Source organism: Macadamia integrifolia, chromosome 11 (assembly GCF_013358625.1).
Source record: "Macadamia integrifolia cultivar HAES 741 chromosome 11, SCU_Mint_v3, whole genome shotgun sequence".
NCBI lineage: Eukaryota > Viridiplantae > Streptophyta > Magnoliopsida > Proteales > Proteaceae > Macadamia > Macadamia integrifolia.
This window is the reverse complement of record NC_056567.1, coordinates 812,344-823,340: the sequence shown is the minus strand read 5'-3', so window position 1 is coordinate 823,340 and position 10,997 is coordinate 812,344. Positions and strand designations below refer to the sequence as shown.

At 38.2% G+C, this 10,997-nt stretch overlaps 1 protein-coding gene across 1 annotated transcript; it reads left to right on the top strand.

Annotated features, from left to right (window-relative positions):
• The first annotated feature begins 7,734 nt into the window (after positions 1-7,734).
• On the top strand, positions 7,735-9,610 carry LOC122093746 (homeobox-leucine zipper protein ATHB-40-like). Its single transcript, XM_042664212.1, has 3 exons — positions 7,735-7,913; positions 8,043-8,353; positions 9,295-9,610. The coding sequence occupies exons 1-3, from the start codon at positions 7,808-7,810 to the stop codon at positions 9,496-9,498; spliced, it is 621 nt and encodes a 206-aa protein (XP_042520146.1). The 5' UTR covers positions 7,735-7,807; the 3' UTR covers positions 9,499-9,610.
• Positions 9,611-10,997: the final 1,387 nt, after the last annotated feature.

Genomic DNA, 10,997 nt, shown 5'->3' with positions numbered 1-10,997 from the left:
AAGACCATGGCATGGTGGGGTCCCGTTGGCCATCTATTAAATTCCAGGCACTATCTCAACCAGAACCTTCAGCATTTTTATTTTCGGCTGTCGTGATCTTCTGGGATCAAAACAGCCTCAAAGCAGAGGCTTACTTTAGTGACGTCCATTTGGATTGAAATCTGAACCATTTGGTATTTTCCCATCATAGGTGACGGTATAGTTGATACTCTTTGTTCATTTCCTCCCCTCCCCTCCCCTCCCTCCCTCCCCTTTCCTCGCGGGTTGCTAATTTCTATGGGAAATACAGCAATTCCTCCTGGATTTTTAGACGTATTTTAGTTTGGATTGAGTTTCTCTTCATCCATGGCAAAGGATGAATTTCTTCCTCAATGGTTATCACTTATCAGTGCCTTGAGATGGACATCAGAAACAGTAGGAAGGGTATTTTCAATCCAGTCTTGTAGGGGTAAGGGGGAGTAATCAAGAACCTAAGATGGTGGGTAAACCCTGCTCAGCAGCTGATGGAAAACTTATCCCCTTTAATTTTTAATTAAAAGAATAACTCTGAAATGCAACTTTTAGGCTTTAGCATTTGAAAAAACAATCTTTTAACTTTTCTCAATGTGGATGTGTACCCATCAAGTTACCCGAGATGGGATCCGTTGTCCATACGATTATTTGATTGTATAAGTCAGTATTCAACACCTGTTCCACTCTCTGTCATTACAAGGGTGAGAAGGAATAGATTTAGAAGCAAAGAACATGTGTAGAATGCTGACTTTTGTGCAATCAAGTGATCATACAAGCAACTGATCCTTTCTCAAGTTACCCGAACTCGACCCGAAACTTTTAATGGATGATTAAACATGATTTCTGATCTGAACCTGGTTTTGATGGGGTTTATCTTAGATCGGATGAAATGGGTCTTCAGGCATCCTTGAGGACTTTGTAAACTTTTCTATTTTATGATATGATATACCATTATGAAGAAAGTTTTCCATCTCACGGGGAGGAGGGGGGTTCACCCATCCATATGAAATGCAATGCTTTATGCTTTAGAGGTAACAAAGAATGCAGCGTCACCAATTTTATTCATCATCTTTATCATTTACTTGTCGTGCTGTTATCATTGTTTCAGCTAATGGACTTAGACGCATTATTAAATATTGACTTAAAAGTTGGCTAATGGGGCTGTAAGGTGTTGTAGTCCTAGACTCATCCCCATCTCTCCATATTTGGATTATTTTTTTTAGGTGAAAAGTTTCACACATGGTATGTATTATGAGAAAAAAGTTCCTCTTCCCTGCATGTAACCTCTCCATCTCATATCACACCATCAATGGATGGTGGTCCCCACACCCAATAGATGGTGTGAGATGAGATGGGTGATTACCAACAAGGGAGGTGATTTGGACTGTCGTTCAATTAAAATATCTGATCTTTTCAAGTGTTAACTATTCACGATACATGATTGTGAATTATATAAAAAGGAAAAAAAGGGTTTTAGGTTGTGGGGCATCTGCATCCAGACATAGGAAGGGCAACATGACTGTCCCAATCCCGTGAAATGAAAAATTTTACCCTAGTTGAATGTCCCTGCACGTGCTGGTGCAAGGATCATGCTATTCGGCAACGATCCCCCCCCCCTCCCAACCCAACCCAACCCAACCCAACCCAATCCAATCCAATCCAACCCAACCCAACCCTGACATAAAAACTGGCCCTTTAGAATGGAGAAAAAAAAATTAGGATTAAGTTAACATTCAACTGTAGAGAAAGGGATAATATGACCACATGATTAGATTCATGTGTTATCATCAACTCTCACCCTCTACCATATAAAGTCTAAACTATCACTCTCTATGTTAAGGGTATCCCTCTTTTAGCTGTGAATTTTTTGTGAAAGCAATCGATCTTACATCAGATGTAAGTAATTGAATGTGAAAACTTGGGAGAATTTATGCACCTTTTACGTAGCACAAGCTTTAAAGGGTGAAATCTATGGGGGAAGGAAAATTCAGTCCCAACTGTATATTTGCTGATGTCTTGTAGTCTTGATCACAAAGGACTTGGAAACAGTTGTGACAAAAATCATAAAATAATGTCTCACCTATTGGATGACAAATGCCTTTGCCCTTGGAGGACACGTGCTAACAATAGGGACATGAAACAATGAAACATCTTTAAAGGTAGTGAAGAAGAAGAGCAAGTGTGGGTCATGTGCCTTTTGCTCTTGCAACCTGGGCAGACAAGTTATAAAGAGAGCTTGGAACAAGAGAAAAAGATTGCAGGCTTTTATGTGAATAATGAGCCATGCCTGATGCCCCCACCATGTCCTGTATTGTCGTCCATCATCCTCAAACCCCTCCTCACACTCTACGTAGTCCAATTAATATCATAACCCAGATCTCATCTAGTCATTTTTCCTGTCCTAAATAAGCCTTTTCCTCTCTCTCTCTCTCTCTCTCTCTCTCTACAGGGTCCCCTTCCAAGAAACCATCAATAACAATTGCTTTTACTTTTGCCATCATATAATATGGGGAGGGATTATGGAAGTGGACTTGGCTTTACAGTAACTCCAAGTCTAATGGGAAGTTGGGGACCAGACTTCTCCATCCAATATCAGAGAAGGTCAAGAAAAAACTATCTATCTATTTTATTCATTTGGACGTTACTGTTACCCAATCTTTCTTTCTAGTTTGAGTTCCCAAATCCCATTTTTTAGGCTCATAAGATTTTAGGATTGGAGGGGAGCTAGGGGTGGTTAGGTGAAGGTCATTACTGATCACCTCCTCAAAGGTCCAAAGCCGCCCCACTGTGTTGTGCTTCAGCGCAGCATGTATTGTGTGCCTATTTTATAACCAATTTGCTTTATAATTAATGGGTCTAAGCTATTGTATCTTGGATTTGATGATTACCACACCTGTATCATGCCCACCAAAAATTAAGGCATAAATTAAGGCTAATTACATGGGTTGTTTCAAATATTTTTTGGATTATTCATTTGGAAAAGGAAACTATATATTATTGTAACATACCACCACGTTTCTCTATCTGGCGGCTGGTAGTTCTTTCCTAGTAGTTTCATTTTGGCATCAAGTCGTCTTTTTTGTTCGAGGGGTTGGGACCAGTGATTTGTTGTTCTGCTATCACTGATATGAAGTGATTTATAGATGAGAGAATCCAAGACCATATCAACCCACATTATCAAAACCCTTTTGTAACCAATGTAAGATCAGCCCCAATATGATTGATATGATCACTCTCTCTCTCTCTCTCAATGATGATGATTTATTTGTTTTGGAACTAGAATTCCTAGTGGAAAAACTTGAGGGATTAAGATTCAAGGTTGAAAAGGGAGGGTGATATAATGGCATACTGTATCTAAGCATGGATTATAGAGGGAGGGAAACATGGAAATGTATTTGAGTGTTATAGTACGAACAAATTGACAAGGAGCATCAATGGGGGAGCACAAGCAATATTGGTCGTTTTCCATCCTTATTGTAGAGGCACTCACATCCCTATCCATGTTTGTCCTTCGCCTTTTTGCTGATTTTTTTTTAGGATTATAAAGCTAGATTTTTAATACTTAATTCTTTTTTCAAGGTAGTGAAGACTTGCTTTCATTTCTACCAACAGAAAAGGAAGACTTACTTTCATTTCTATTAAAGAAAAAGAAGATGCAATGGATGCAAAGAGGGAATCAACTTACCAAATGGCTTAAAAAAAAAAAAAAAAAACAGAAAGTGGCTAGGTTAATGATAAAGCATCAATTATTGAAGTTAAATTAATCACCACTTAATTAGCCCTTTATATAGCCAATAAAAGATATCAAAGGTGTAATAGGAAAAGGAAGGCTTGGGTGTAAAAGAGTTTAATGCCAAAGCTCAATTACTAATTTAGCATTAAAAAACCTATCAAAATGTAGTGTGGGGAGGAGGAAAGAACCTGAATATGTAGTTGTTTGCCAGAAAGGAAGAAGCCCAAGAGGAAGTTGGAAGATTGGGAAACAAGGGTTGTGAGTGTCGGGATAAACATGACAAGCACTTAATTTAATCATTAATTATATTTTAATACCTTAATCAAAATCCAATGATCAAATTATAGTGGGGGATTAAATCTATAAAGTAAAGTTAAGGCATGTGCAGATGGTGGGGGGAATCCCAACCTCCTCTCTTAAGCCATGCGTATCTCCTTCAAATCCTCTTCTCTAAGACTTTACTGTTTCTAAGATTAAACTATTAAGATGATGTAGGACATACTCAACCTAAGCTTCCAGTTACCCATTAATTAATTTTTAATGGAATCTCTCCTCCTCACACTCTCATGTCATCCTTATCCCTTGTAACCACCTTCCTCTTAACCTTACACCTTTCTTAGTCCACAAAGTAAACAAAACCCATCTAAGTTTTGATAAAATAATTATACTTCCAATCAAGGGCCATAGACTTGAAATAGAAACTAACCCTTCTTGGCGAAGTAGGTGGTTCCCTTATCTTAGAGAATTTATTCTATTGAAGGAAAAATGGAAGACTTTAAAGCCTCTCTATAGTGCTGAGGGTAATAGGCAATAGGGAAATGTCAACTCAACAACAAATCACTGCTCTTTGTTTGCATACACCGACAACCCTATAGTCCCTCTCTACAGGTCAGATTCAGTGAATGTTCATGGTTTGGGTGGGAATGGATCCACGTGTCATTTTATTACCAAACAACCCCTTGCCTTCCTTTGGGTTTTTCATTGGCTGTTGACACACGTCAAGCCCTCCTTAATCCACCCTGTAAGAGAGAGAGAGAGAGAGAGAAAGAGAGAGAGAGAGAGAGGTTTCTGCAATAGAGGTTCCTTATTTGCAGAAATGGGCAATTGGAGAAAGTTTCTAACCTGTAAGAAAGTAAAAAGATATGCCCATTACTACATTTGCCTCAAAAGCAGCTACCGATTGGCTTCTGACGTCCCAAGGCAGAAGATTAGGGAGCTAGGGTTCAAAGAACCTCAAAAATGCAATGGGTACACTTTGTTCATTTCCTTATAAATTATGTGCCTCCTTATCCCTTAAACCCTAGTTACTTAGCACAAAATTATGGTTTAAGTGGAATCAGCATCCGGATTGGTCTCTGGCATTCCTGATTCTAATTTGGGATCAGCCTAAACTCTAAAAATCCAATATGAATTGACCTATTTGAGTCAAATTCGTGGGATCTAGTTCCAATTCCTTGGACTAAGGACGTCAAAATGCAAACGAAATCAGTTATCAATCCTTATTAAATTGGCTTTGGATTAGGATACTACAAAATCAAAATCAAATCGAATGTAAAATGTCAGACTGAAGTTGAAATCAAACCAATAAAAAACCAATTACAACCCAAATTCATGATCGATTGACAACTTTTTTTTTTTTTTTGTGAGGGAAGGGGGGTGGTTGTTGCGTAGATGACATCCCTGCCTCAGACCATGCACACAAAGGGTCCAATATTACTGCTCTGTTTTTTTGGGTTGGGGGCGTTTGGGGTTGGATAGATGACACTACTACCTCATACCATTCACATAAAGGGTCCAATATTACTGCTCCCATCTTTAGTTTGGTTTCACCGTCACGTTATGTGCTTCTCGCCTTCTATGAATTATGAATCCTGAAAGGGGAAAAAGCTGCAAAAGCCATTGGAGAGTAAAAGTAATTGAAGTCCCTTAAATATAAGTAAAGCTAATGTGGAGGGTGGCGGCTCTACTGCTAACCTGTCTCAGGCTGTCTTTGATTGGTGGCTGACAGTGTGATGAGGCGAGCCCAACCATGGGATGGCACGTTTGGGCCTCTAAGGACAGTGGTCCCTCCCTCCACCCCAAACTGGTTGGACTGTTGACGCGCATAATTACAAAGCTTTTTAGGGTTTTGGGATCCCAAATTTCCAAAACCAAGTGCTTTTCCTAGATTTATTTTAAAGTTTGAAGAACCCCAAATTACCTCAGCTTGGAAGAACTTGGCTGTGTGGCTATCCCTTTCTCATTGGTTGGTTCTATTGAAATATCAAACTTTTCTGCCCAAAAGGAAGAAATTGACCCGTTTGGGAGACTCAGTATTACTTGATTGGTGCAATTTTTAATGGAAATGGGTCCACATGTTGCATGGTCTGGATTACATTATGCTTCCACTTCAATTGGGATCTTCCTTGACCCCTTAATTTTAGGGGGTACCATCATAGTAAACACCAATCACTAGTCAAGCTTTTCTATTGAGAATGAAGTGGAAAGGTCCTTGTTTGATCAGTGATGACATAAAGTTTGGAGCTGGTAAATCTATTTTTGATTGAAGGACAAGAAAAGGTTAAGCTCCTTTGGTGGTCAGCCAGGTGGTTAATTATACACATTGGGTCCTATCTCTCAAGAAAATATCTTTACCAGGCTAAAACACTATCTTATTGGGGCTTTCTTAATATATATATATATATATATATATATATTAACCTAATATATTCTTGTCCATGATTAAGGTCCTTCAATCCCTAATTCTCGAGCCCCCCACACACAAAAGAGCTAGGCAGATAGGGTTCAAAACAAAGATCTCTCTAGAAGACACGAGATAAACACTAAGAAGAAAGAAAGAAAACCCAAATCAAATTTAATCTGGATAAGAGCAAGGAGCAAGATCTTGGTTTTGAACCTAGTTTCCAAGAGCCCGAAACTGAGATATACCATATCTTGTTTGAGATTTCGACACTTGATTTTGACCCTAGACTTTCTTAGATCAACAATGGGCGAGCCTGTGGTACAATGGTTAAGTTGCACTATTGTAATTTACTGGTCACAAGTTCAAAACTTAAAAACAACCTTTTCTACGTAGCAGGAGGTAAAACTACGTATACTTTACCCATCCCAGACCTTGACCTTGCAGTAGCAGGAACCTCATGCACTGGATTGCAAAAAAAAAAGACTTTCTTAGATCAAAACTTAGGCTCAATCATAGATTTCATTTCATCTATATTTCAAATCTTAAAACCCATTAGTTTTCATCAAAATTTAGTTTCATGGATAAGAGAGACACATGTCAAGTCATCAACATGAATTGCTGTAATTGGATTAGGAAACCCAAATCTTGAGAGACTCATTTCCTACGTCATTATTTGATACTTCCAAGATGGTTTAAGGGATTTTTTAATTGGGTTTTTTTTTGGGATCCTAACTCTTAACTTAATTTAAGGCTTTATTATAAAATTCCATGGTTCTTTCTAGCCCACGCGAAAGAAAAGCTTTACTCACTAAAAAAGCCAATTGGGTGTGGGTCAATAAAGAAAGGTGCAACTGCAGTCCCCTCCTCTCCTGTATTAAAAACCCTTTTTTTAATCCATTTCCCCACTCTCTTTTCTCTCTCATCACTTCCCATATTCCCCTCACTACGTCAACACCCACGTCATCCTAGATTTTATCCCCATTCTACCCCTCAAGGAATAGTCCTCTGCTAGGTGAATAAAATGACCAAAACATCCTTCTAAGTTCTATCCCTTATTTCGTGGGGTCCCCTATCTTCTTGCATTACAAAGAGTCCTACTGTCCTAGAGCTCATCTCCAAGCTTCACAGGCTTTTTTTCCACTTTGACTGATAGAAGTTGATTCAGTTTCGTTATCATCATCTAAAAGGGTCCCAACATGGAAAAGCAACAGTATGGATAAATACACAAAAACCAAGGGTGATTTCGTAACTCAGACCTTTATAAATAAGACTCTCTCAATGTCCTCTCTCCCTCGACATATCCACTTCTTCTCCTTGTCCCAGTCCTTCCCATAAGGAAAAAACAGAGCAAAAAGAAAAACCCACCAAGAGAGAAGACAATGATAAGAAACCCAACTCATCAAGGAGGAGATCAAATGCTTCTCCTCCCTCGTCCATTCTACTCTGAAGGTTTCTTGTACAAGCCAGTGGCTGCTCCACCTGAAGGTGGTTACTTGGTTACTTGGTTACTTAGTTACTTAGTTACTTAGGTCTAGTCACAATTAACCATTAATGACTAATCTTTGATCTTTACTTGGTTTTTGATGTGTATATTTTATGGGTTTTTATGTGTAGGGGAGAAGAAACCACGTCGAAGGAGAAAGAGGAGCAGAGGAGGAGAAGCTGCAGATATGGCTGCAAGGAAGAGGAAGTTAAGTGCTGAGCAAGTTAATCTTTTAGAGATGAACTTTGGGAATGAACACAAGTTAGAGTCTGGAAAGAAGGATCGTTTGGCTTCAGAGCTTGGTCTAGACCCAAGACAGGTTGCTGTTTGGTTCCAAAACCGCAGGGCTAGATGGAAGAACAAGAAACTTGAAGAAGAGTACTCTAAACTCAAGACTGCTCATGAGACTATTCTCATGGAGAAATGTAGCCTTGAAGCTGAGGTCTCTCTCTCTCTCTCTCTCTCTCTCTCTCTCTAAACTTGCATGTCCTTCTTACTCTACTGTTGGGTCTGAAGCCAGACAAAGCGTGGGATGGGTCTGGTCCCCAATTAGGCACTTGGGACATGTGTCTCTCATGGGTTTTAGATATGGTTTAGAAAACAGGAAAAAAACTGGCTTGGGTATTAGTCTTATTAGTCTCTAATGTGGGCTAGTTGCACCCAATGGTAGGTTTGATTTCCCTTATCATGACACGTGGCTGGTTATTATAGGGCCCATATAGTGTTCTAATAGCTAAGCTTAGGAGGTATTTGTGATAAGAGATTATCACAAAACAATCATATTAATTATTAAATGGTATACAATGGTGCACTTGTTTCCTAGTATATGTGCATGATCATATATATGATAATGGTTGCTAAAGTCCATGTAGGTTGAGAGGATAGAGAAGGGTTAAAGGGATGTGGGGTTGGGCACTTGTGCTTGGCTTTGGGGGGCATATTAATTAAGGAAACACTAAAGAAAAGGAAATGTTTAAGAAATTAAAAAAGAGGCCCATTACTAAGTTGGGAAGCAAAGTTGATTAGTGACAACTAATCCATAGATGTCCATACAAAATTGCTTGAGGTGTCAAAAGTTTGGGTCATTGGATATACTTAGATTCCTCTATTGATGTATTTAGTTCATTGTTTAATTATAAAATTTGGCACTTAGCTTCTTATTATCATATTAATACACCGCATTAACACGTCGTAAGCATGCATGTGGACATTGTCAATTGGTGGTCCTATCTATAAGATTCCTCATTCTAAAAGATGTTAAAAGAAATGAATTTCTTAGTTAACAAAACGTGAGTTAATTAAACTAATAAATTTGATGAGTTGGATCTACTTTGGCCTCTTTATCTAATAAGAAATTAACAAAAACGGCTTGTTGGGTTGCAGGTGCTGAAGCTCAAAGTGAATATGTCAGAGGCAGAGAAAGAAATTAGGAGGCTTTCAGAGCGTTCTGATGGGGTATCTAGTGGCAGCCCTGCAAGTTCTTCTTTCTCCATGGATGCTGATCCACAGTTTCTTGGTGGATTTGGGGTAGAGGGATTTGATAATCTGTTTTATGGACCTGAAAACTACTTATATGCATGGGATTGACTGAGTGAATTGTATGATTTGTGATTATTATATATTTTTTTTTCTTCTAATTAATCATGTAAATATATATCTGACTTTTTAGTGTAAAGCATCATCTAGTAGTTCCCTATAATATGTTTGGTAAGATGTAATTGTTACTACTAATTAATTTAAGTGTCATCTCCCACTCATGCTTCTGCCCTTCTATTAAAAATTTAAATACAAATCCCAAAAAAAAAAAAAAAAAAAAGAAGAAGATTAAAGGTATAGGGTCCTCTGAGAAAATGGTTTTATACATAGATGACAGATATATAGAGAGGACATTTCAGAAGGGAGAGAAAGCAAACCCTTCACGGTGGGATCTGAGAATCTTTTTAGATCAAAAAATAAATATTAATAAGGGGAGATATTAAATGACACATCTATATAAGTGTATTTAGAAATTGTAACTTTTTTTTGATTTCTCTTAATAAAATGCTAATTGGTCGTTCTGTTCTAACTGAAACCAGTCAATCGGCCACAAGGTTCAAAAATGAATAATTGAACCGGTCCAAATCATGATTAATTAGGCTCAATCACATGCTCTCTTACTAATGGAGTACGTGGGGTTCTTTGACACCTAACATGAACAGGCCATGGAATAGTGACACTTATATCACAGTTTAACAGACTAGAGAGAGAGAGAGAGAGAGAGAGAGAGAGGAACTTATTAGAAGCAATATTAACTTTTGGTTATAAAGGCTTCATTTAGTGAGTTCTCTTCCACAGTTGTACTAAGAAGCAGGAGTCTTATCTTGCAAAACAGTATATCCACAGTTCTAAAGGATTCCAGGATTAAATGATGGGTGAAGAGTGGATGATGGATGTGCAAGGACACTGATGAGTAAGACTTTTTCATTTTGTTATTTGGCAGGGAGCATGCTTGTTTTAACTCTTACGACTTACCTTTTTTCCCATTTGTGTATATAGAAGTTCATGTGCCCCTCTGGTTCATTCATCTTCTTCTTTTCGTACCTTACTTTAAGGGTAGAAGATAAGGTTCTGGCTTTGATTAGCTGTGCCTCCATTCCTGTTTCAGTCACAGCTAGATGAAAGAATAAAACCCAACTGCTTTTAAGTCTATAGAAAAAATATCATCTTAGTGCATTGAAAATGCATTTTGCACACCTCGGTTGTAGCCCCGCTGCTTTAAAGGAGTTGTGTTAAAGGACATCTTCAATTCGAGTTTTCTGGTGATTTGAGTTATTACACAGATTAGGTGTGGCTGCATGGCTTTGTAAATCTGAAGGATGGGTAACAGATAAAATAAAAATAAATAAATAAATAAACAAACAAATGTTTTTTTCCAAATTCAAGATGGAAATTCATCATAGAAAGAAGAGCATTTGGGGAAAGAAGGTTTTTAGTCGTAGAAACAATTAAGACGATGCTTCATCTTTACTATTGGGACTTCGGTAGAACTCATCCTTAAAACATATCCATGAGAGGGTGCCCAATAGTCTCAAAAAGTGGTATTAGGG

Excerpts from the sequence above, each read along its gene's own strand:
- LOC122093746 (XM_042664212.1), top strand. The coding sequence starts at position 7,808 with ATGATAAGAAACCCAACTCATCAAGGAGGAGATCAAATGCTTCTCCTC. Across the intron at positions 7,914-8,042 it reads AGTGGCTGCTCCACCTGAAG|GGGAGAAGAAACCACGTCGA; the intron begins GTGGTTACTTGG and ends TTTTATGTGTAG. Across the intron at positions 8,354-9,294 it reads AATGTAGCCTTGAAGCTGAG|GTGCTGAAGCTCAAAGTGAA; the intron begins GTCTCTCTCTCT and ends GTTGGGTTGCAG.